General features: G+C 41.4%; 1 protein-coding gene across 1 annotated transcript in view; it reads right to left on the reverse strand.

Moving 5' to 3' along the window:
- tfg (trafficking from ER to golgi regulator) overlaps positions 1-27,453 on the reverse strand; it is a 120,868-nt gene that overhangs the window by 50,784 nt on the left and 42,631 nt on the right. Inside the window, exons 4-5 of the mRNA XM_072585417.1 lie at positions 17,960-18,106; positions 13,379-13,546 (exon numbers count right to left, since the gene is read on the reverse strand). Of these exons, the coding sequence (XP_072441518.1) occupies positions 13,379-13,546; positions 17,960-18,106 (315 nt within the window). The remainder of the gene's footprint in view (positions 1-13,378; positions 13,547-17,959; positions 18,107-27,453) is intronic.

A 27,453-nucleotide genomic window follows, 5' to 3' on the forward strand; every position in this document is an offset into this window, starting at 1 on the left:
AGCATTGAGAAGAACACTGATTCATAAAAGCACCTGAAAGGCGTGTTCTCTCTCTCTGCCTGGTTTTCCATCAACTTGAAGAAAACAGTGCCCAACGATAAAGCAAATTGGAAAAACAACCATTCAATGAGATTCAAAAATATCTACAGAATCTGCTACTATTACAAATGCAATTCAACAATTATTCAACTGCAGCCTCAGTGTCTAAAACCTCAGTAACTCTAAAGACTTCCACACTGTCTTATTGCTCCATGTCTGTACCAGACACTGTGCCTTTCAAATTTAATACCCATGTTTGCGCTGATGTTTAATGCATAGCATTTTTATTTTTTTTTAAATCAGAAAATAAAACTCCTCTTTCTCTAAATAAAATCTTGGTTACTGGCTTCTTCATTTGCTTGAAATGGACATGATGACTACATTTTAAATAATAAAAAATATTAATTGTGACTAACAACAGGTTAAAAGAGTGATCAGAATCCCCTCGTCACATGAATAGAATAGCAATGTATTGTCAAATGTACTTTTACAAAAAAAAGTGAAACGTTTTATAAGTTGCCATACCACGACACCTGTATTGATGACATAAGTCATAGAAAGGAAGAAAAAAAGTAAAAGTTAAGACAAAGTTGATCACAGTTAACTTCTAAATGAAATGTATGAATCATAGATTGTTAGTGTGCAAGCACCAGAAGTAATCTGGAAAGCTAATACAATATTGCATGCTACTACAGGATGAATTGAATGCAAAAGTCGGGAGGTTACGATTCAATTATACAGAGCATTGGTAGAACCACTTCTGAAGTACTGTGTACTATACTGGTCACCATAATTACAAAAGGATGTTATTGCGGTGGAAATCGATCAGAGAAGGTTTACTGTATTAAAACCTAGAATTAACAATTTGCCTTGTTAGCAAAGGCTAGACCCGCTAGGCCTAAATCTTTCGGAGTTTAAAAGAGTTAGAGGTGACTTTAGTGAAATATAAATGGTCCTGACGGGAATTGACCAAGTGCATGTGGAAATGGTACTTCCTTGTGTGAGAGAATCTGCAATGAACCCATCAATGGTTATGACAATATACTTAAGTCAACTGGATAGCATGTTACAGAAACGACTAACAGCACTAATTCAGACTGAAAAACGCAATTGCAAAAAGCAGAATCCAACCTAGTCATTCACCACCCCATTAATCTACGCTCGATCATTAAAGTGATCATCAAGGGTGAGATCTAGCAGTACTTGCTCAGTTATAACTTTTTCAATGACAGGTAGCGAGGTTTCTTCCAGGGTCACACACCTCCTGACCTCATTACTGTCTTGGCCCAAACACGAATTAAACAACTAAGCCCTGTAGCTAAGGTTAGAATGGCAGTGTTCAACACCAAGGCAGCATTTGAGAAAGTAATATCAAACAGGCCCAGCAACACAGAATTTAAAAGGGGAAAATTTTCTACTTGTTAAGAGTCATATCTAGCACAGGAAAGATGGCTGTAGTTTTATAAGTCAATTATCGCACTTCTAAAACATCACTTGAGGAGATGCAGTGCCCTAGGCTCAACCATCTTCAATGACCATTGGAGGAGATGTTCAATGATGATAGCAAAATGTTCAGCACTATTTGCTAAAGGCCTAGGCTAGTAAGGGCAAGATCACGGCACCTCATAGATGCCAAGAAAAATCCTCTCCAATAAGCAAAATCGAACCATCTTCCCACAATTTTCAATGGCACTACCATAACCAAGTCCCCCATTAGCAATATCCTGGGGTGACCTTGATTGGAAATAGTATTGGATTACAAAAGCAGGTCAGAGGCTATGATTTTAGTGCCATGCAACTCACCTCCAAATGCCCCACACACTCTCCAGCATCAACAAGGCACAATGCAGCAGTGTAATGGAATATTCTCTATGTCTGCTTAAGTACTAGAAGGTATATGTGCCAAGACATCCACTAAAGTATTTGTGAAATAGCCTGACCTACTTCTTCTTTGCAACATGCCAATATTAAACACAATTCAAAATAAATCCACGTACTACAGACTTTAGATTCAGACTATCAAAGAAATTGAGTTGAAGCTGGGACATCCATGCTTTCATTCCATTTGACTCAGCTTCTCTTTCCCCACAATGGCACCATTAATTGACATTTACGAAAACCAAAACACTCCAATGTTCAGAACGAATGATCGATAAAGGATCTTTGTTGTGTTTCAGGAAACCTACTTTCCATTGTCGCTTTTGTCTGATAAGGACATGTAGACAGCGCAAAACAAATAAATATTACAAAGGTCAAAACTTGATCACTTTGTACACGTTTTCCTGCAAATAAATTCAGCAGATAGAAAACAATTTGAGGGCTTAAGTTGATCACTGACCGACAAAAGCCAAAATGTGACTGAAACAATAGCCTCAAATATATTCCAATCACAAAACTCTGCTAGCACATGGAAAAATTTGTTTTTAAAAAACAGACTGACACTTTTAAAACTCCCAACTAGTGGCTTTGCTGAGGATTTCCGGATTCCAAATTTGAGTCTAATGTTTATTATCCCTAAATCATGAGACAGGTTTGTAATGTTAAGCACCGCTCATCAACAAATTCAGAATCAAAACAGTGATTAGTAAATTTGCAGACGTCATGAAAATTGACAGTATTATAGATAGTGAGTAAGGTTGTTAAAGGATACAACAGGACATAGATCAGTTGGAAAATTAGGCAGAGAAATGACAGATGGACTTTAATGCTGCAACTGGATTTGATATTTTTGTGGGATATGCTAGCATCAGGTCTCCGAGTTAAATGAAGATCTGTCCAGCAACAGCTTTTGGATTATCTCTAATTTGCAGTTCATCAGACTTGAGGGTGCAATTACATTCAGACCTTCACAAGCCAGCAAAGAAGTTAGGTCTCTCTCAGCACCATTATTCCTTTGGTGTTTGGACTCTTGATCCCTAGATTTTGTTTCTTGCAAATAATTGTCACCCACGTGATTCCTGCAAAACCATTCCATCTTGTCCATTGTACTTTGCGAATGAAGGTATATATGTTTGCACTTAAAAGGGGTATAGTTTAGGTTTGCTGGTCAGTAATTAATAACCAATTCTGCTACATGTTAAAGGGATGTTCATTATAATAATAAAAAAGCTTTTCCTTTCCTTGATTAATGATAAAACGTGATGTACTTTACTTTATTGCATCAGATAGGAAAATTAAGCAAGCAAAAGCGAGAACTGCAGAAGCAGGAAACCAGAGTCTAGATTAGAGTGGTGCTGGAAAAGCACAGCAAATCAGGCAGTATCTGAGGAGCAGGAAAATCAACGTTACAGGCAAAAGCCCTTCATCAGGAACAGAGGCAGGAAGCCTCCAGGGAGGAGATAAATGGGAGGTGGGGGGTTGGGGAGAAGGTAGCAAAGAGTACAATAGGTGAACGGGGGTGGGGGTGGAGGTGATAGGTCAGAGAGGAGGGTGGGGGAAGGTAGTAAAGAGTACAATAGGTGAAAGGGGGGGTGGGGATGGAGGTGATAGGTCAGAGAGGAGGGTGGAGTGGATAGGTGGGAAGGGAGATTGGCAGGTAGGACTGATCATGAGGACAGTGCAGAGCTGGAAGGCTGGAACTGAGGTAAGGTGGGGGGGGTGGAGGAAGAAGACGAAACTGGTGAAGTCAACATTGATTTCCTGGGGTTGAAGTGTTCCCAGGCAGAAGGTCTGACGTTCTTCCTCCAGGCGTCAGGTGGTGAGGGAGTGGCAGTGGAGGCGGCCCAGGACCTGCATGTCCTCAGCAGAATGGGAGTGAGAGTTGAAATGTTGGGCCACAGGGTGGTGGGGTTGATTGGTGCGGATGTCCTGGAGATGTTCCCTGAAGGGCTCTGCGAGGAGGCTTCCACTCTTCCCAATGTAGAGGAGACCGCATCGGGAGCAATGGATACAATAAATGACGGTGGACGTGCAAGAACCTTTGATGGATGTGGAAGGCTCCTTTGGGGCCTTGGATGGTGGCGAGGGAGGAGGTTTTGCAATTCCTGCGATGGCAAGGGAGGGTGCCAGGACGGGAGGGTGGTTTGTTGGGGGACGTGGACCTGACTAGGTCGTCATGGAGGGAACGGTCTTTGCAGAAAGCGGTGGGGAGGGAAATATGTCTCTGGTGGTGGGGTCCATTTGGGGGTAGCGGAAAATTAAGCATCCTAGTGGTTAAATTGGTAAAGTTTATATTTGCGATGATTCATGAAATAGTTGAGCTGGATCTCCAGAGGGCTCTTCCCATTTGGGTCATGACAGTTTTACTTCATTCTTCATGGTTCCCAGTTCGCCATTCCTTTGTTGACAAGCTCTCTTTTTGCCTGGTAAATGCTTTGTTGCCCCACAAGGCTTCATTGCCTCACCTTCTCGCTTCCTCACCAGTCAAAATGACAATTCCACATTTTCTGTTTGGTCACTCCTAAAATTTACTTTGGTATGATGATTTGAGTGGTCTAGAATTGAGGTAACTAGACACCTCTGGATGAGACAATAGACAATAGGTGCAGGAGTAGGCCATTCAGCCCTTCGAGCCTGCACCGCCATTCAATATGATCATGGCTGATCATTCCTCATCAGTATCCTCTTCCTGCCTTATCTCCATAACCCTTGATTGCACAAGCTTTGAGAGCTCTATCCAACTCTTTCTTAAATGAATCCAGAGACTGGGCCTCCACTGCCCTCTGGGGAAGAGCATTCCACACAGCCACCACTCTCTGGGTGAAGAGGTTTCTCCTCATCTCGGTCCTAAATGGTCTACCCTGTATTTTTAAGCTGTGTCTTCTGGTTCGGCTCTCACCCATCAGCGGAAACATGTTTCCTGCTGCCAGAATGTCCAATCCTTTCATAATCTTATATGTCTCAAGCAGATCCCCTCTCAGTCTTCTAAATGCAAGGGTATACAAGCCCAGTCGCTTCAGTCTTTCAGTGTAAGGTAATCTTGCCATTCCAGGAATTGACCTCGTGAACCTACGCTGCACTCCCTCAATAGCCAGAATGTCTTTCCTCAAATTTGGAGACCAGAACTGCACACAGTACTCCAGGTGTGGTCTCACCAGGGTCCTGTACAGCTGCAGAAGAACCTCTTTGCTTCTATACTCAATCCCTCTTGTTATGAAGGCCAGCATGTTATTAGCCTTCTTCACTACCTGCTGTACCTGCATGCTTGCCTTCATCGACTGGTGTACAAGAACACCCAGATCTCTCTGTACTGCCCCTTTACCTAAATGGATTCCATTTAGGTAGTAACCTGCCTTCCTGTTCTTGCCACCAAAGTGGATAACCATACATTTATCCACATTAAACTGCATCTGCCATGTATCTGCCCACTCACCTAACTTGTCCAGGTCACCCTGTAATCTCCTAACATTCTCATCACATTTCACCCTGCTACCCAGCTTTGTATCATCAGCAAATTTGCTAATGTTATTGCTGATACCATCTTCTATATCATTAACATATATTGTAAAAAGCTGCAGTCCCAGCACGGATCCCTGCGGTACCCCACTGGTCACTGCCTGCCATTCCGAAATGGAGCAGTTTATCACTACCCTTTGTTTCCTATCAGCCAACCAATTTTCAATCCAATCTAGTACTTTGCCCCCAATACCGTGCGCCCTAATTTTACTCACTAACCTCCTGTGTGGGACTTTATCAAAAGCTTTCTGAAAGTCCAGGTACACTACAAGTACTGGATCTCCCTCGTCCATCTTCAGAGTTACATCCTCAAAAAATTCAAGAAGATTAGTCAAGCATGATTTCCCCTTCATAAATCCATGCTGACTCTGTCCTATCCTGTTACTACTATCCAGATGTGCTGTAATTTCATCCTTTATAATAGACTCCAGCATCTTTCCCACCACTGAGGTCAGACTAACTCTAACGTACAGCTGGAGGTGAGGTATATTAGGAGTGGAAGTAATCAGTCTAGGAACACGATTTTTTATGCTGTTGACTGAGCGGGAGACAGGGGTTGAGCAAATGGGATATATTTTAGGTAATCCCAAGCAAAAGACAAAGAGAGTGATAATGGTGATAAAGGAAAGATAAAGAATGAAAAATCGATATAAATGGAAACGAGAAGATTCATAAAAAAGTATAAAACCTAGCATTTTCCAGTTTACTTCAGTTCCAGAGTCAAACTGAATTGAAACACTAACCCTGTTTCTCTGTTCACAGGAACTGCCAAACCTGCCGAGTTTCTCCAGCACTTCTTTCCCCCAAATAATGCCTGATGTGACCCAGCAAGACGAGATGATGAATGGCATATCAAGTGAGCACCAGAAATATTTCAATCTGCGTGTCTTGGACTTATGGGAGCAAATCTATCAAGGAGAATGACTAACATGAAAGCAAAGAGTTTAACTGTGATAAATGGTGGTTGACCGACTAGACTGGTAGCTGCAGATGCTAGATTGTTGCAAGTGAGGAAGGATATGGCAGGTTACAGCGGGATATAGAGAAGCTGCAGAGCTGGGCAGAAAGGTGGCAAATGGAGTTCAATGTAGCTAAGTGTGAAGTGATTCACTTTGGTAAGAGTAATAAAAAGATGGATTACTGGGCTAATGGTAGACTACTTGGTAGTGTGGAAGAGCAGAGGGATCTTGGTGTCCATGTACACAGATCTCTGAAAGTTGCCACCCAGGTAAATAGTGCAGTGAAGAAGGCATATGGCGTACTGGCTTTTATTGGTAGAGGAATTGAGTTCCGGAGTCCTGAGGTCATGCTGCAGTTGTATAAGACTCTGGTGCGGCCGCTTCTGGAATATTGTGTGCAGTTTTGGTCGCCATACTATAGGAAGGATGTGGAGGCACTGGAACGGGTGCAGAGGAGGTTTACCAGGATGTTGCCTGGTATGGTAGGAAGATCCTATGAGGAAAGGCTGAGGCACTTGGGGTTGTTTTCTTTGGAGAAAAGAAGGTTTAGGGGTGATTTGATAGAGGTGTACAAGATGATTAGGGGGTTAGATAGGGTTGACAGTGAGAACCTTTTTCCGCGTATGGAGTCAGCTATTACAAGGGGGCATAGCTTTAAATTAAGGGGGGGTAGATATAGGACTGATGTTAGGGGTAGGTTCTTCACTCAGCGAGTCGTAAGATCATGGAATGCCCTGCCAGTAGCAGTAGTGGACTCTCCCTCTTTATGGGTATTTAAGCGGGCATTGGATAGGTATATGGAGGATAGTGGGTTAGTGTAGGTTAGGTGGGCTTTGATCGGCGCAACATCGAGGGCCGAAGGGCCTGTACTGCGCTGTATTGTTCTATGTTCTATGTTCTATGTTCTAAGTTTTCAAGTGAGTAACGGGAAAGATTTTCTTTCAGGAGTAGACACTGAAACAAATATAGTTATAAGGACGATGACAGTACTGAGCAATCCAACAAAGTGATCAAATAAGGCTTATTCATGATTGATGCAGCAATAACAGAGAAATCATACAGGTAGCAAAATTGAGGTGATGGCAGTAATTATGAGTGGCAGCATTCATAGAGGGAAAAATTATGGAAACACAAGACAATAGTGAACTCAAAGAGACCAAAGCAAATTCAGATGGAGATTGAAATCACCAAGTTATTTGGCGCAGAGTGAATGGGTGGAAAGCAGTAAAGATATTGCAATAAGGAACTACCATACGTACTTGTGTAATAGTTGATCTCATGCAAAAGTCGACCCCCTATTTTTGGCCAAATAACCTGGAATTTTCCATAGATCTCGTGTAAAAGTCGACCGTAATTCTTCACAGATAACAGATCAATGTTTATGAGTCAGTGTGCCGGTCTTCCAGTCCACTGGCTGTTGTGTTCCACTCCGGGTTTTCAGAATTACCACAATTCGTTTTTTTCCTATTATTCTTTTAGAGACCAATTGGGCTTCTGCTAATGATACGGTATAAATTTTGGCTGTCATGAATTTCAGCCCCTCAATAGTCGACCACATAAATTTAACCTTGAAAAGTATTCAAAAAAATGTGTTTATTCAAGTATGTATGGTAGATAATTATCTTGGGTGTACAGTGCAGAAAGTTAAGACTCAACAGGAGGGGACCAAACGGAGACAATGCCAGAGGGAGGAGAGTAGCCCACTTTGTCAGAAATTTCCTATCTTACTTTCTAATTCTAGGTATTTTGTGCTTCTCCTTCTCTGAGCCATGATTAGTAATATCAATTTAATGAAAAGAAACTTCAAAATACGTTTAAAATCATAAAATAATTCTTCTTTCCACAGATTCTGCCAGACCTGATACTTCTTTCCAACATTTTCAATTTTTACATCAGAAGTTCAACATTGCACTAACTTGCTGTGCTAAACTCTATCATTTTTCAGAGTTAAATTTGAAGCTCAAATATTCAAAGTCACCAATTTAACTTTTGATAACGTCAATGAAAATAAACTAGCATCATAGGTAATAGAACAAGTATCAGCAAAACAGCATCAAACTCCCTAAAAAAAACGAACAATTTGGCTCCCCTCATTTGCTCGGAGCTCCCAGATGCTACTTAAAAACGGCAAGAATGAAAAAGATCATTATTTTTCGGTACAAAAACAGAAATTGTAAGAGAAACTCAAAGTCTAGCAGCAAAGTTAACATTACTGGTTCAGTGACTCTTCTTCAGAAGGTTTGATGTTGCCAGCCCTGAGTTTCTCCAGCTATTTCTGTTTTGTTTCAGATTTTCAGCGTTCCCGAGTCTTTGTTTTATTATTGTCAGGTAACTTGCTAGCACATGGCTAACAAGTTGATGTTGTGGCCATAACGGAGACATGGGTTTCACAGGGGCAGGAATGATTGCTAGATGTTCCAGGGTTTAGAACATTTAAAAAGACCAGGGAGGGTGTAGCATTGCTAATCAGAGAGTGCATCACAGCTACAGAAAGGAAGGTTGTCAAGGGAGATCTGTTTGCTGAGTATGGGGGTGGAAGTTAGGACCAGCAAAGGAGCAGCCACCTCATGGGGGTTTTCTACTGACCCCTTAATAGCAGTAGGGAGATCGAAGAACTCATAGGCAAGCAGATTTTGGAAAAATGCAGATGAAGCCACGTTGTTGTTAAGGGCAACTTTAACTTTCCCAATATTGACTGGAACCTCTAGTGCAGATGGTTTGGATGGACCAGTTTTTGTCAGGTATGTTCAGGAGGGTGTCCTTACTTAGTATGCAGACAGGCCAATGAGGGGAGAGGCCATTTGGATTTGGTGCTCTGCAATGAGCCAGGACGGTGTCAGATCTCGTGGTGGGAGAACACTTTGGTGACAGTGACCATAACTGCCTCACATTTACCATAGCCTTAAGAGAGGGAAAGGAACAGTTACCATAGAAAGATATTTAACTGGGGAAAAGGAAATTATGACGCTACCAGACAAGAGTTGGGAAGTACAGATTGGGAGCAATTGTTCCACAGAAAGTGCACAACACACGTGTGGAGACGGTTTAAGAAGCAGTTGTTGCGAGTGATGCACAAATGTGTTCCTCGGAAACAAGCAAGAAGGGGTAAGATTAAGGTGCCTTGGATGACGAGAACAGAGGAGCTTCTTGTCAAAAGGAAGAAGGCAATTTACATAAAGTGGAGGAAGCAAGGATCTAGGATTACAGGTTTGCTGGAAAGGAGCTCAGAAATGGACTGAGGAGAGCCAGGAGGGGGCACGAAAAAGGCTTGGTAGGAAGGATTAAGGAGAACCCAAAGGCATTTTACTCATACATAAGGAATAAGAGAACAATCAAGGAGAAGGTAGGCCCGGTCAGGGATAGCATAGGGAACTTGTGTGTAGAATCTGAGCAGATAGGGGAAGCCCTATGTGAGGTTTTTGCTTCAGTTTTCACTAAGGAAAGGGACCTTGTTGTAAATGAGAACTTTGAGAAGCTGGGAAATAGGCTTAAACAGATCAAGAATGATGAAGGTGATGAGTTGGAAATTTTGGTAAATATTAAGATTGACAAGACCCCAGGACATTTAAGATTAGATTAGATTACTTACAGTATGGAAACAGGCCCTTCGGCCCAACAAGTCCACACCGACCCGCCGAAGTGCAACTCACCCAGACCCATTCCCCTACATTTACCCCTGTACCTAACACTACGGGCAATTTAGCATGGCCAATTCATCTAACCTGCACAGTTTTTGGACTGTGGGAGGAAACCGGAGCACCCGGAGGAAACTCACGCAGACATAGGGAGAATGTGCAAACTCCATACAGTCAGTCAGTCGCTTGAGGTGGGAATTGAACCAGGTCTCTGGCACTGTGAGGCAACAGTGCTAACCACTGCACCACCGTGCCACCCACTAGGTTGCTCTGGGAAGCGAGAAAGGAGGTTGCTAAGCCTTTGGCGAAGATCTTTGCTTCCTCACTCTCCACAGAAGTTGTACTGGAGGATTGGAGGGAGGCAAATGTTGTTCCTCTTTTCAAGAAGGGGAATAGGGAAATCCCTGGCATAGTTAGTCTTACATCTGTTGTCAGCAAGGTTTTGGCAAGAATTCTGAGAGATAGGATTTATGACTATTTCGAAAAACATAGCATGATTAAAGGCACTCAGCATGGCCTTGGGAGGGGTAAGTCATGACTCACTAATCTTATGGAGTTCTTTGAGGAGGTGACGAGACAGGTTGACAAAGGTCGAGCAGTGGATATGGTCTTCAACAAGGCATTTGATAAGGTTCCCCATGGTAGGTTCATTCATAAAGTCAGGAGGTATGGGATACAGGGAGATTTGGCTGTCTGGATTCAGAATTGGTTGGCTGACAGAAGACAGAGAGTGGTTGTAGATGGAAAGTATTCTGCCCGGAGGTCAGTGGTGACTGATCCTACAGGGGTCTGTTCTTGGGCCTCTGCTCTTTGTAGTTTTTATAAACGACTTGGATGAAGAAGTTGAGGATTGGTTAAGTAAATTTGCAGATGACACAAAGGTTGGAGGTACCGCTGATAGTATAGAGGGCTACTGCAGGCTGCAACACAACACAGACAGGATGAAGAGCTGGGCTGAGAAATGGCAGATGGAGCTCAACCTGGATAAATGTGAAGTGATGCATTTTGGAAGGCCAAACTGGAATGTTGAATATAAAATTAAAGACAGGATTCTTGGCAGTGTGGAAGAACAGAGGGATCTTGGTCTTCAAATGCATAGATCCCTCAAAGTTGCCACCCAAGCAGATAGGGTTGTTAAGAAAGCATATGGTGTTTTGGCTTTCATTAACAGGGGGATCACGTTTAAGATCCGCAAGGTTTTGCTGCAGCTCTACAAAACCCCGTTGAGACCACATTTGGAATATTGTGTCCAGTTCTGGTCGCCCTATCATAGGGGAAGTATGGAGGCTTGGGAGAGGGTGCAAAGAAGGTTTACCAGGATGCTGCCTGAACTGGAAGGCTTATCTTACGAAGAGAGGTTGAGTGAGCTCAGACTTTTCTCTCAGGAGAGAAGAATGAAGAGAGGTGACCTGATCAAGGTATACAAGGTAATGAGAGCAAGGATAGAATCGTTAACCAGAGACTTTTCCCCAGGGCAGGATTGACTGGCATGAGGGGTCATAGTTTTAAGGTGTTAGGAGGAAGGTATAGAGGGGACGTCAGAGGTAGGTTCTTTCCACAGAGTTGCGAATGCATTGCCAGCAGTGGTGGTGGAAGCAGAGTCATTAGGGACATTTAAGCGACTGCTGGACATGCACATGGACAGCCGTGAATTGAAGGGTGCGTAGGTTAGGTTATTTTATTTTAGATTAGGAATAATCTTCGGCATAACATCGTGGGCTGAAGGACCTGTTCTGTGCTGTACTTTTCTATGTTCTATGATCTATGGCAGTCAGACCCTTTTCATGTATCCCATGTAAATTACAAAGTAAGTTGCTAAATTTTGTCTTACTCCCTCGTTTTCTTTTGGATACCTTGAAAACCTTCACACAATTGTACCTAAAACTAATCTGGTCAGTTTTGTGACTGAACTAACCATATTCTCCTCCAGATCATTTCCCACAGCAAACAATGACAGCTGTGAATCTTTTTTAACAAATGTTTCTAGACAGCACTTCAGCAAAGCCTCTGCCTGATCCCATTTCGGGGTTCGGCATAGATCCCCTCAAACAGTTTTTTGGGGCATAGCTGACAAATTTAATAATTGCACAAGACAAAAGCAGCAGCAAGGGTGAGAATAAGTGAACAATTACACCAACTGATCCAAATTTTCCACAGTGGAATTTGAGGCCACAAGATCAACTGGCCATTCAAACATCAATGCAACATAAATTTTATTGCCACAGAAATAAAAATTCCAGCACTATAAATTCAAGGACCATATGTACTTCTCCAGCACAATCTCTCCATATGTTCAATCAATAAAAATGTTCACAGTTCATAATTCTTAGGCTTTGGTTTGTTTATTTAATTTCTGTATAGTAACTAAACATATGAACAAAAAAAGACAGTTCCAGTTGTGTAGACAATATATTGTCTGAGGGACATGGACTTGCAACTGATTTACAGGGTGCTGGCCCCTAAGTAACAGAGCTAATAATAAGGTACAGAGACTTTACAAGAATAAACAGATATTTTTAGAAAGTACAGGTAGTTCTCCTCGAATGCCGTAGCTGTGGTCCAGTGAAAGCTCGCTTAATAGAAAACCGCTTAATATAAACAACTGGGCCAATGGGAAAAGTGGGACTGGGGGCAGACCAGCAAAAAATATCACTCACAGTCGCTCAAAAATCATCCAAAAAAGGCTAAAACAAAGTACAGCACAGCCGAAATGAAGGTTGGAATCCAAATAATTAATGAAACGAAAGTAAATTTAACACTTTACACTTAAAGAATGTAAGAAAGCTGCTACCTCTCTCAGAAAGCTGCTCCATCGGCAGCTGACACTGGTGCATGTGCAGTGCGGCAAGACGACCACAGTGGACATCACACACGTGCAGTATGACATGAAGACCAGGGCTGACAATCGGTGCATGCACAGTATGGCAAGACGACCACGGTGGACATTGCACATGTGTGATATGACGCGAAGACCAGGGCTGACATTGGCGTATGTGCAGAATAGCGCGGAGATTTCAGCACAACATCGGCACAGGGGCAGAATGAAGCGCATGAACCAATCCCCACTGGAATCACACTACTGCAAACAGAGGCTAGCATTCTCAAAAATACTGTTGCTCAATTCTTCAGTGACATTCGAGTCAAATCACATTGCCTGAACATGCATTATCCAGGAACTACCTGTACATATTTTCAGTATCCGATACAATGAAAGTTAAATTTGAAAATTATTTTGCAGTTTTTTTAAATCATTTTCTTTAGCTGGCTTAATGTTTGTAAAGCCAAAACTTTGGGATTATAATGTAAATTTTGTTTTTAATTACCACCCTAAATCTAATTCAATAAACCCACCTGAAACCTGGTCTTCAGTTAGGCCAAATGATGACATTACATTCTTGTTGATTTCATCTTGATTTTTTAAAGGATCAAAGGCAGACATGCTGGCAGCACTAACAGGAACTGGTTGTTTAATTGTAGAGTCTGGTGCCAAAGGCTTTCCATCTCTTCCATCAACTGCATCTGTTACAAAGCACAAAATGTAAAGGATGCTTTGACTATTTACTTAAAAAACAAAGGTACTCAAATATTGAAAGAGCATAGATAGTTTTCCCATTTGCCTTTGCAAAAAGACATACATTATTTAGCACTAAGGAAAATCAATAATTGGTTGTTTCGATGTCAAAGAAAGGACATGTGGACAGGTCTCTGAAAATACAAAGAAAAAACTTTGGCAAGTTACGTGAACCTTGAATGACCAGGGATGTTATGACTTTGGTCAAAAAGAGAAAGGAAACATTCATAAGGTCTCGGAGGATAGGAACTGATGAAGCCCTTGAAGTATATAAGGAAAGTAGGATAGAACTTCAGCTTGGAATTAGAAGGGCTAAAGGGGGTCATGAAAAGTCATTAGTAACCAGGATTAAGGAGAATCTCAAGGTATTTTACGCAGATATAAAAAGCAAGAGAATAGTCAGGGAAAGGGTTGGCCCAATCAAGGATAAAGGAGAGAATCTATTTATGGAGTCAGAAGAGGTAGATGAGGTCCTAAACAAATACTGTGTGTTGGCATTCACCAAAAATAAGGAATTAGTGGAGGATGAGCTCAGGGAAGCGAGTGAGCATTTCTAAGCCAAGTGCTATTTAAAAGGAAGAGGTGTTTTGCATCTTAAAAAGTATTAAGGTAGAAAAATCCCTGGGTTCTGATGGGATCTATCCCAGAGTATTGAGGGAGGCAAGAGAGCAAATTGCTGGAGCATTGACAGACATCTTTGTATCCTCTTTGACCACAGGTGAGGGATCAGAGGACTGGAGAATAGCCAAAGTTGTTCTATTGTTTAAGAAGGGTAACAGGGATAATCCTGGAAATTACAGGACTGTGAGCCTCACATTGGTGGTAGGTATAATTATTGGAAAAGATTCTCAGGGACAAGATCTATATGCATTTCAAAGCAAATGGACTTATTAGCGATAGACAGCATGGTTTTGTGGTGGTGGTGTTGGGGGCAGGAGGGACATGCCTTACTACCTTAATCAAGTTTTTTTTAGCAGGTGACGAAGATGATTGATGAGGGAAAAGCAGTTGATGGTGGCTACATGGGCTTCAGTAAAGTCTTTGTCAAGATCCCTCGTGGCATAAAAGATGAAGTCACATGGTATCAGGAGTGAGCTGGCAAGTTGGATACAGAACTAGCTTAGTCACAGGAGCCAGAGGATAGCAGTGGAGGGATCTTTATTGGAATGGAGGACTGTGACTAGTGGCATTCCACAGGGATGAGTGTTGGGACCTCTGTGTTCATGATCTACATAAATGATTTGGAGGAAAATGTCGCTGGTCTAATTAGTGAATTTGCAGATGATACAAAGATTGGTGGAGTTGCGGATAGTGATGAGGATTGCCAGAGGATACTACAGGATATAGATAAGTTGGAGGCATGGGCTGAAAATTGGCATTTGAAGTTTAATCCAGAAAAATGTGAGGTGATGTATTTTAGAACGTCAAGGGCAGGCCCATCACAGAAGGTGGCATCACAGGTAGATAAGGTAGTAAAAAAGGCCTATAGTTTGGTTTGCCTTCATTGGAAGGGACATTGAGAGTAAGGAAAGACAAGTTATAATGCAGCTGTATAGAACTTCGAGGCCACACTTGGAATATTGTGTACAATTCTGGTCACCATACTACCAGAAGGACGTGGATGCTTTGGAGAAGGTTTACCAGGATGTTGCCGGATATGGGGGATTTTAGCAATGAAAAAAGCTTGGATAGGCTGAGTTTGTTTTTACTGGTACACAGGAGGTTGAGGGGTGAACTAATAGAAGTTTAAAAGATTGTAAATGGCATAGACAGAGTGGAAACTATGAGGCTTTTTCCCATAGTGGAGGGGTCAATTACTAGGGGACACAGATTCAAGGTGCGGTGGGGGGGGGGGGGGGGAGAGACAGTTTGAAAGAGATGTGTGAGGCAAGTTTCTCACACAAATGACGACTGCTTGGAATGTACTGCCAGAGATGGTGGTGGAAGCAGAGACAATGGCAGCATTCAAGCAGCACCTGAATGAACACACGAATAGGAAGGGAACAGGATCCTGTAAGTGAAGACAGTTTTCGTATGGAAGGGCAAAATGTGTTGGCACAGGCTTCGAGGGCTGATGGGCCTGTTTCTGTGCTGTATTGTTCTTTGTTTTATACCAACAAATGTCCTGATTGTCCAATATTCTCCTAACTGCAATCATATCACTCCTTTCAACAGAGATTAATTTGAAATAGTCAGATCAATTTTATCGTCTCTCCAACTCTCATTGGATAGGTAGATGCAAAGATGTTGGGTTAAAGTCACATCTCTGGTTTCCCTCACAGACTTCCTCTGTTCCTCCCATCTCTCCACTTACAAATAATTTGGTCATCACTGCATATCAGATACTCATCCAAGCAATAGAGATCCCAACTAAAAGCTATCCCAGGCTTCCACCAGTACCCAATTATTTTTAATCAGTGGCTGACACTCCACCACCATGTCTTGTCTTAGGAACAACACATTGGATACACTACTAAATATGTGATCCAACCACAGCAGTGCAGAACTTAAAGTTAAAGTGCAGTACTGTTTGTGCAATATAGCTCATCATTTGATATGGTTTGTTAAATTGGGCCTTACAGTAATTGGGTATGCTAAGTAGCTAAACTTCCTCATCCAGATTCAGTTTTTTCCCTTTCCAAGACATGCACCATCAAGAGGCACTAATAGCAGCCAGTTTTTTTTTTTAAGTATACTACATTTTCCCAGCCAAAGATGCAATTCTTGTACTTACCTGCACTAAATTTCACCTCGTACTCATTCTGTCTACTTACTCTATTTGGAGGTCATTGGCTGCTTTTTCAAGTTTAATTTGCTCTCTTGATTTGGTACTGGTAGAGTGTTTCTGACTCAATGTAAGTATTATAAATTAGAATCCATAGAATTGACAATGACAACCCTGGAAGCAGCATGACTCCTCATTATGACATCAACAGCAAGAACAAAATATTACTTCCCATCCTTGAGCTGATTTCATACACATACTTTGACATTTTAATCCTTTAAGCTCAATTAGCAACCTTTTTTGTGAACTTTCGGAAAAACTTTTACAAAGGTTAGATATGCTGTTTTGCAGCATTTTCTGCTGCACCCTTGCATTTCTTCAGAAGTATATGCTTAAGCAAATCAGTTTTTGTTGATATGATTACGGCTTTTATTAAAGGAAATTATAATTTTCAGATTAACTGATAACTGAAACAGATTTTTTTTAAAAATTGATTAATTTAAAGCTTAAGGTAACCACAAAATTAGATATGCTGCTCATTTGCGTTGTATTACAATGTATGGTAAAATGCACAGCTACACAGATGTTTTCCCTCTGCTGTTTAAAAAGTGAGAGACAGTGAGGACTGCAGATGCTGGAGATCAAGTTGAAATGTGCAGCGGTGGAAAAGCACAGCAGGTCAGGCAATATCCGAGGAGCAGGAGAATTGACGTTTCAGGTATAAGCCCTTCATCAGGAATGAGCATAAGCTCTTCAGCATTCCTAATGAAGGGCTTATGCCCGAAATATCGATTCTCCTGCTCCTTGGATGCAGGCTGACCTGCTGTGATTTTCCATCGCCACACATTTTGACTGTTTAAAAAGTAGTCAAGTTAAATTAATTTTAGGTTCTATAATGCAGCTGTCAAAAATCAATATATATTAAGAGTAAGAATCGAAGAGTATTGTTCTGAAAGGATGACTATTTTTCAAAGCTGCAGAAATAAAAAAAAAACAAATCCATTTACTCAATTTAATTGCAACAATTTTGAAGATTCTTTCATTCCAAAAAGAATGTTAACACTGCAAGGACATATTTCTCAAAATACTTCTCTGAAGGTTTGTGTAGACTTGGTAAAAGTAACAGAACCAGCTATGGTGATTTGAAGGGGAAGAAACAATCTATCAAATAAAACTGACCTTACCACATGTTGGAATGTCTTCTGAACATGCACAAATTTTATTTGAAAATAAAATCCTTTCTACTTCACTTGGATAACAGTTTAAACGTAAATCTAATTGTGCATCTCACAATTTTGCTGTTATTATTTTATCAGGGTATGAAGTTGTTAGAATGATGTGAAGCAGTGAATGAATTCAGATATGGTGCTTGGCACTAAAACCATATTCTTCAATTGCTACTTTATACGGTGTTAAAGTCATGATTGCGTTTGCAGATCTGAGACTCTCAATACAAAAGGTACATAAAAACCATCAAATATTTCAGATTTCCATAAGGCTTGTGTTAATGGACTCAATGAAAAGAAAAAGGAATAAAGTACTGCTTTTACAAAACACACAGATTGTCAGCTATAGATATTGACACAAAGGATATTTTCTTTAAAGAAGCACAAACAACGCAAATAATTCTACGTACCAGTTTCAGGGATGTTAGCAGAAAGACCTGGTTCACCGGGTGGCTCTAAGCTATCCAGCAGCCGGTTCACCTTATTCCGAAGTTCTATTAGTTCCCGACGAAGATATTTAACTTGATTAGACTCCAATGGTCGTGGCTGTCCATTAACTATTACAAAAATACAACAAGTCTCATTAAATTACTAATAGTGCTGTACATCATTTATTACAAAAAAGGAATATTGGTATAGTTAAATCTACCCGTTGACAGCCCAGATTTTGGGATTTGAACATGATTAGGCTGCATTAAAGGAATCATGTTTCAAGATCTCAAAATTATCGTTTATAAAATTGCACATGCATGCTTAGTACCAAAACTGTGGAGGGAACCTGATTTAAGTATATTACGTTGTGATATAGTCTTTACTCTGACATGTCAGCAGACAGTATCACTCTCCCAAGTACCCCAATCCAAATCTATGTAAAACTACCAACAAACCAAAGGGAATCCATACTGGTATACCTGAAAATACTTCTTACCCCACCCCCACCCAAAATAATTAGATTAAAATAATAGCAATTCAACAACAAGAGAACATCACATATCAGGCTGAACCCACTGTGCAACCAGATGGCACGAGGGCTGAGTGGTGGGCACTGCTGCCTCTCAGTGCCAGGGACCCAGGTTCGATTCCAACCTTGGGCAGACTGTCTGTGTGGAGTTTGCACATTCTCCCCGTGTCTACGTGGGTTTCCTCCAGATGCTCCGGTTTCCTCCCACGGTGAGGAAACCATGTGAACTGGCCATGGTAAATTGCACCTAGTGTTAGGTGCATTAGTCAGAGGGAAATGGGTCTGGGTGGGTTACTCTTCGGAGGGTCATTGTGGATGTTTAGGGCCTAAGGGCCTGTTTCCACACCGTAGGGAATCTCATCTAATCTCAACGCAATGTAGTACATAAGAGGGCTGATGATCTCACTCCTCCACTAGGTCCATAGCCACCTATATGAAACTGTGCATAGCAAGCTGATTCTCTTTCATTCATTTATTATTCCATTATTTCCAATGCAAGAATTCATTCTTAACTTCACAAAAGGGTTTTAAGTTACTTTGCAATTTTTATGGCATGGATTTGGGTTCAGGGAGAAAAGATAATCCTATTTTTCACCACCATGAAAGGAGACAACTTGAAGAAATGCAACAATACATTAAACATTTTATTTCTCTTTATACAACAGTCACAGTCTCCAATCATTTTAGTCATGATTCAGCGATCTTTTGTTAGTTGTCTCCAATCCTAACGTGAAATTGAATTGACTACTAAATATTGAGCACAAACTGAGTAAATGTATCACATTTGAATTGGAAATATAGACACAAAAATTAAACTGGGTAAAAACAATGACTGCAGATGCTGAAAACCAAATACTAGATTAGTGGTGCTGGAAGAGCACAGCAGTTCAGGCAGCATCCAACGAGCAGCGAAATCGACGTTTCGGGCAAAAGCCCTTCATCAGGAATAAAGGCAGTGAGCCTGAAGCATGGAGAGATAAGCTATAGGAGGGTGGGGGTGGGGAGAGAGTAGCAGAGAGTACAATGGGTGAGTGGGGGAGGAGGTGAAGGTGATAGGTCAAGAAGGAGAGGGTGGAATGGATAGGTGGAAAAGAAGATAGGCAGGTTGGACAAGTCAAGGAGACAGTAACTGAGCTGGAAGTTTGAAACTAGGATGAGGTGGGGGAAGGGGAAATGAGGAAGCTGTTGAAGTCCACATTGATGTTCACAACATGGTTGAAGAGCTTCAGAGCAGAGGAAATGACCTGGGAGTTGCAGTGGGAGAGGGACTCCCTGAGATTCTTGTAGAGAGAGGAGGAAAACTTCTTCAAGGCATGCATCCTTGCAAGAGGATTCGCAGTAGGGTTAAAATCAACAAGGTAAAAACAATGACTGCAGATGCTGAAAACCAAATACTGGATTATTGGTGCCGGAAGAGCACAGGAGTTCAGGCAGCATCCAACGAGCAGCGAAATCGATGTTTCGGGCAAAAGCCCTTCATCAGGAATAAAGGCAGTGAGCCTGAAGCCCACCCTCCTCCAGCTTATCTCTCCATGCTTCAGGCTCACTGCCTTTATTCCTGATGAAGGGCTTTTGCCCGAAACGTCGATTTCGCTGCTCGTTGGATGCTGCCTGAACTGCTGTGCTCTTCCGGCACCACTAATCCAGTACAAAAATTAAACTCTTCTACTCTGGAGGTCTTTAATTACTTATGTATTACTACATGGAAATCATCTACTATAACTATGAAAATTACATTGCAAATCAAAACATAGAATTCTTGGAAGGGATTAATTATCACAGTCCATATGAAAACAAATGCCTTGTACAGAATTTTTCACATATACAAGTTGAGGGACTTTCCACAGGAGAGAACCTAGTTAATTCTCAAGAAAAGTAATGCACAATGTAAATCCACAGATTTCTCCATAAAGCATAACTACTGAAACATACAGAAAGTAACTCATGACATAGCAAGCAGTATCAATTTTTGCAAAACAGTGCAATAGCTTATTAGACTTGTGTCCAATTCTCACCTACAAACTTGAATAGATCACCATAATTCATTCTGACCTTGGAAGTCCACAAACATTGAACTAAATATAAATGAGGATCTATTATGAAATTCTGATTAAAATGGGTTGTTTTTCCACGACATAGGCTGTGCAAACAATTTAAGATTGGCAATTTTTGGAATTGAAACCAACAACTAATTTTCACAATTCCCCGTCAAGAAAAGTTGGTGCAGAGACATTGGTCTTGTGCACTCAACTCTAGACTGAGAAATCTGGTGAAGTAGCAGTTCTTAAGTAATGATATTTGGTGGTGACAGAATTAACTTTTCACACAGAACAAACAAAAATATAGTTAACATTGCGATGCTGGAAGAAATGAAGACTTATTGCACATGAGGTGGAAAAGAACTTTGAACTTGAAGTCTAGTCAAAGCACAGATGCAATATGAACAATAGAAAGTCATCAACCTGGCTAAAGACTAGCAAAGTAAACACATGCTTCAAATCTGCACACATTTCTTTGAGTCATTGAGATGTACAGCACGGAAATAGACTCTTCGATCCAATTCGTCCATGCCAACCAGATATCCCAAACTAATCTAGTCCCAGTTGCCAGCATCCAGCCCATATCCTTCCAAACCCTTCCTATTCATCTCCCCATCCAGATACCTTTTAAATGCTCTAATCGTATCAGCCTCCACCACTTCCTCTGGCAGCTCATTCCATACACGTACTACCTTGTGTGTGAAAAGCTGCCCCTTTGGTCTCTGTTTTTTCCTTTCCACTCTCACCCTAAACCTATGCCTTCCAGTTCTAGACTCCACACCTCAGGGAAAAGACTTTATCTATTTATCCTATCCATGCCCCTCATGTTCATTGGGTTCAAAGTCAATGGTGAGGACTCTCAGGTCGGCTCTCTCTTAACCATGCTCATATGACTACATGATGCTATTTCTGGAAGGTCTGCCCAGTCAGGGGGAGAACATATACCCAGGGATAGTAAAGGTGGCCTGTTAAGATACATTTCTGTACATATAACTTTGCTAGAATGCTTTTTTTAAAAATTAGTCTGTGAGGAGATTCTCCAAAATTTTGCACTAGTCCCCAGATTACAACAAGGAGAACTTCAAGAGAGTCAAAAGGGCAGGGTTGGCTATCAAAATTGCAGATGTTCATGTCAATGCTGGGAGGTCTAGCTGGTTTCATTCCTTTCAAACTTTGTAGTGAAGTAATACAAGTATGTGCTTTGAGAAGTTATTTCAGAGGGTATTTAAGAGTTCATTACATTGCTGTGGTTCAGGAGTCACAATTATGCCAAACCAGCTAAGAATGGAAGATCTCCATTCCTAAAGGGCATTAGTGAACCAGATGACTTCTTAAAAAAACAACTGATAATGGGTTCCTGGTCATTGTGGAGATGAGCTTAATTCCAATTTTATTAATTGAATTTAAATTCCACGAGCTGCCATGTTGGAATTCGAACCCCACATTCAGTGACATGAACACAGTGCCGCCTTTCCCTGTTCTTATATGTTTTTATGGATTCAGCGATTGAATGCCAAGCAGAGATAGTTAGATTGTCACTTGCTGAAGATGGTCATTGCTTCACAGTGAAATCTGTCCATGTCTTGCTGCATGTGGACACAGGACTGCTTGAATATCTGAGCAGTCGTGAGTGATACTGAACATTGATAATCTGCTGATGATTGCAAAGAAAATGGCAGAAGAATTGAATTGGTACTTCAGATCGGTGTCACTGGGGAAGACACAAGCAATCTCCCCGAGGTAACAGTGGCTGAAGGACCTGAACTGAAGGGAATTTATATTTGCCAGGAACTGGTGTTGGAGAGACCTTTAGGTCTGAAGGTTGATAGGATAAGTCTCCGGGGCCTGATGGTCTATATCCCAGGATACTGAAGGAGGTGGCTCGAGAAATCGTGGATGCATTGGTGATTATTTTCCAGAGGTCAATAGATTCGGGATCAGTTCCTGCGGATTGGAGGGTGGCGAATGTTGTACCACTTTTTAAGAAAGGTGGGAGAGAGAAAGCAGGAAATTATAGATCAGTTAGTCTGACCTCAGTGGTGGGAAAGATGCTGGAGTCTATTATAAAGGATGAAATTATGACACATCTGGATAGTAGTAACAGGATAGGTCAGAGTCAGTATGGATTTATGAAGGGGAAATCATGCTTGACTAATCTTCTGGAATTTTTTGAGGATGTAACTCTGAAGATGGACGAGGGAGATCCAGTAGATGTGGTGCACCTGGACTTTCAGAAAGCTTTTGATAAAGTCCCACATAAGAGGTTAGTGAACAAAATTAGGGCACATGGTATTGGGGGCAAAGTACTAACTTGGATTGACATTTGGTTGACTTATAGGAAGCAAAGAGTAGTGATAAAGGGCTCCTTTTCGGAATGGCAGACAGTGACCAGTGGGGGATCACAGGGATCAGTATTAGGACCGCAGCTTTTTACAATATATGTTAGTGATATAGAAGATGGTATTAGCAATAACATTAGCAAATTTGCTGATGATACTAAGCTGGGTGGCAGGGTGACAGGGTGACAGGGTGAAATGTGATGAGGATGTTTGGAGATTACAGGGTGACCTGGACAAGTTAGGTGAGTGGGCAGATGCATTTTAATGTGGATTAATGTATGGTTATTCACTTTGGTGGCAAGAACAGGAAGGCAGATTACTACCTCAATGGAATCCATTTAGGTAAAGGGGCAGTACAGAGAGATCTGGGTGTTCTTGTACACCAGTCGATGAAGGCAAGAATGCAGGTACAGCAGGTAGTGAAGAAGGCTAATAGCATGCTGGCCTTCATAACAAGAGGGATTGAGTATAGAAGCAAAGAGTTCTTCTGCAGCTGTACAGGTCTCTGGTGAGACCACACCTGGAGTAGTGTGCAGTTCTGGTCTCCAAATTTGAGGAAAGACATTCTGGCTATTGAGGGAGTGCAGCGTAGGTTCACGAGGTCAATTCCTGGAATAGCGGGATTACCTTACACTGAAAGACTGAAGCGACTGGGCTTGTATACCCTTGAGTTTAGAAGACTGAGAGGGGATCTGATTGAGACATATAAGATTATTAAAGGTTTGGACACTCTGGTGGCAGGAAACAGGTTTCCGCTGATGGGTGAGTGTCGAACCAGAGGACACAGCTTAAAAATATGGGGTAGATCATTTAGGACAGAGATGAGGAGAAACCTCTTCACCCAGAGAGTGGTGGCTGTGTGGATGCTCTTCCCCAGAGGGCAGTGGAGGCCCAGTCTCTGGATTCATTTAAGAAAGAGTTGGATAGAACTCTCAAGGATAGTGGAATCAAGGGTTATGGAGATAAGGCAGGAACAGAATACTGATTAAGGATGATCAGCCATGATCATATTGAATGGTGGTGCAGGCTCGAAGGGTAGAATGGCTTACTCCTGCACTTATTGTCTATTGACTCAAAATACAGGCCCAATTTACTTAGTGGAAGTCTGAGTACCCAATAGCAACGCAAGTATTTTAACAGATTGCAAAACTAAATTTCACAAACTTTAAACATTGTCAACAAAGCAAAACCTGTCTAACTTTACTAAATAAAGTTATCAAGAACTATTAACTTACAAGAGATGAGAAAGAATGGAAAAGCTGCACTAAACATTTTTGAGAATAATAGAAATAAGAACTTCTAAGCCAGCCATATAGAAATGAAAAGCAAGGTCCATAGCAATTAAACTTTAACAATTTTTTTGCATTCAAGGAGGCAATAATGCAGCTGTTTGGTCCTGCTCAAATAAGCTTCACCTTCTTTAACGTTCATTAGTTTCACGTTCCCACAGAAATTGACAGCTAACATCCAAGTGCAGATTCAAAACTATAAACATTGCATTCTGCATAAGCAAAATCAAAAGAAGTTTTGTTTTAAATGGGACCCATTTTGAGTTATCCTTTGCAGCACAAGAAAAAGTTTGTCAAAATAGCAACAGTACTTTAAAAATGACTGACTGTCACAACGCAATGAGAATGAAGGGCATGAATAATCAGTGTAATCTTAAAAGCATTAAGCAAGTGCAAAAACCGGGCATCTGGAAACCAAAGATGCCAAAATACATAAATTGCCAAAAATAACACACGTGATGAGAAATCAGAGTTAAGGACAGACAGGTGATATTGGGGCAAATTCAAAATACTTCCAATTCTGAAAATCTTAAATCAAAACAGAAAATGATAGAAGTACTCCCCAGATATGTATTTGTGAAGCAATAAACTGAGCTTACATTTCAAGCCAGTGACCCTTAACAAAACCATCCCTATTTCTACAGATGCTGCCAGACCCATCAGGTATTTCCATCAAGTTTTTCTTTTGTTCAATAACCAGGGCAAGCAGCCCATTTCCAATGGACCTGAAAAGATCAAAATTAGATTTTACAGATAGTTAATTTGAAAGTATTTTCAGTCAGAGAATGAGAAAAGCTATATCATATGGTTGTCGGTGACAAAATGACGTCAAATTAAAATGCTGGAAATACAGAACTCCTGCAAAGTTTGCACATCCGGAGCCCAAGAATATTTTATTTGAATCCAATAATGATTCCTAAAATCATCAGTGTGGCATTAAACAGTGACTTATGAATTTGTCAACATATTTAAAACAACAAAACAAGCATAACAAGGAAAACAGTTCAATGCAAATCCTTTTCAGAAAACATTCAGGCAGAAACAATATGGCTCTCATTCGCTTCATTGTAAAGTTGATTTTAAAAATTGTCATTCTTTGCAGAAGGGAGCATTCATGCACACAAGCCAGAAGAAATAAACTGTAAACTAACTGATAAAGAGATGTAACATTTTATGACAAAGCTCAAACCAGTATCACAGCATCGTAATTCAATTGAAAGAATGAAATTGCTTGTTAAAATTACTCGTAATAAATTTCAGCTTCTAAAAGGAAATGCCCATCACTTCACAGGTTCAGTCAACTGAGTGCTGTTCCTTTAAAAATCCACAATGGAGCACTAAACGTTTACACCCCATGATGGCATATTTAGTCTGACATTATAATTTGCTTGAAGGCAGCAGCAGTGAGCACTGAAGGACCAGATACAGAACAGAAACACAGCAATTTTTTTTGTACCAATGATCAGTATGAAACAAAACAGTAAAACAACAAACAGATAAACAAAATACAATTACCTACTACATTAAGTCAGAAAGAGAAGGGATGATTGTGGGCTGGAATGTCAGACCCAGGTTCAAGTCCCACCTGCTCCAATGGTGTGTAATAACAACTCTGAATAGGTTGATTCGGAAAAATATAGTTTCAGGCCAGCTTGACCTTCTCTAGTGGCCAGGATCTGGTGCTTTCATCACCATGGCATGGGTTTGATTCTAAGTTAGGGAATAAGAGTTAATGTAGTCTGCCTATTTAAAGGACCCTCTGGTAGTACAGTCCCTACTCCTGAACAGAGAGACCCAGATTCAAGTCCCACCTGCTCCAGAGGTGAATAATAACATTAGGAAAAATAGATTAAATAAAAATTTTCAAGACAGCTTGGATTACAATACCATGAGATTGCTTACCTTCTAAGCAAACAATTTAAGATGCTGATACTTGATGAAAGCATGCAAGCCATTCTAAGTATTTGTCTTATACATGGCCCTGTAGGGAACCATGATAAAATCAACGGCTCATATAAGGCAAGAACTGCAGATGCTGGAGATCACAACCAAAAAGCGTGGCACTGGAAAAGCACAGCAGGTCAGGCAGCATCCAAGGATCAGGAGAGTTGACGCTCCTGTCATAAGCCCTTCATCAGGAATGCGGGGATGGGGGGCTTGAGAGATAAATAGGAAGATGGGGTTGGGGGTGGGAGCAAGGTAGCTGGGAAGGCGATAAGTAGATCTAGGTGGGGGTGATAGCGATAGGTCGGAGGGGAGGGTGGAACAGATAGGTGGGAATGAAGATGGACAGCTAGGTTGGTTCAAGAAGGTGGTGCCAAGTTGGAGAGCTGGATCTGGGATGAAGTGGGGGAAGAGAGATAAGGAAATTAGTGAAGTCGACATTGATGCCGTGTGGTTGAAGGGTCCCAAGGTGGAAGATGAAGTGTTCTTCTTTCAGTCGTCAGGTGGCTTAGATTTAGCAGTGGAGTCGGCCCAGAACTTGCATGCCCTTGGCAGAATTGGAGGGGGAGTCAAAATGGTCGGCCATTCAGCAGTGGGGTTGTTTGGTAAGTGTTCCCTAGAGATGTTCCCTGAAACGTTCTGTGATTTAGCATCCTGTCTCCCCAATGTAGTGCAGACCACAATTGAGAGCAACAGACACAGTAGATGAGGTGTTTGGATGTGCAGAAAAATCCCTGTCGGATGAGAAAGGGTCCTTTGGGGCCTTGGATGGAGGTGAGGGGTGAGGTGTGGGTGAGGGTTTCATACCTCCTGCAGCAGCAAGAGAAGGTGCCAGGAGTGGAGGGTGGGTTGGTGAGAGGTATGGACCTAACAAGGTAGTCATGGAGGGAATGGTCTCTGCAGAACGCAGATTGGGGTGGGGAGGGAAATATCACTCTGGTGTGGTCTGATTGTAGTTGGCGAAATGGCAGATAATAATGCGTTGTATCTGGAATCAACCGCTATTATGTACACCTTGTGAAATTTAACAGACTCCTGGAGATATCAGACAAAAAAACCCAAATAACTGTGGATGCTGACGTAGGGTCAGTGGTCTGCTTTCTCTCCACAGATGCTACCAGACCTGCTGAGTTTTGCCTGCAATTTCTGTTTTTGTTCTTGTACATAGTGGCTTTACAGAGAATCACAGGAGATAATTTTCTCCTGGAACTGAGATGATTTACCTCAATGATCACAACCAACTTCCTTTGGCATAGGTGTGACCAATGGAGTGTTTACCCCTTAATTCCCAGTTAATCCAGTTTTGCTGGGGTTCCTTGCTGTTTCAATTGA

The sequence above is a fragment of the Chiloscyllium punctatum genome, chromosome 15, assembly GCF_047496795.1.
Source record: "Chiloscyllium punctatum isolate Juve2018m chromosome 15, sChiPun1.3, whole genome shotgun sequence".
Classification (NCBI taxonomy): Eukaryota; Metazoa; Chordata; class Chondrichthyes; order Orectolobiformes; family Hemiscylliidae; genus Chiloscyllium; species Chiloscyllium punctatum.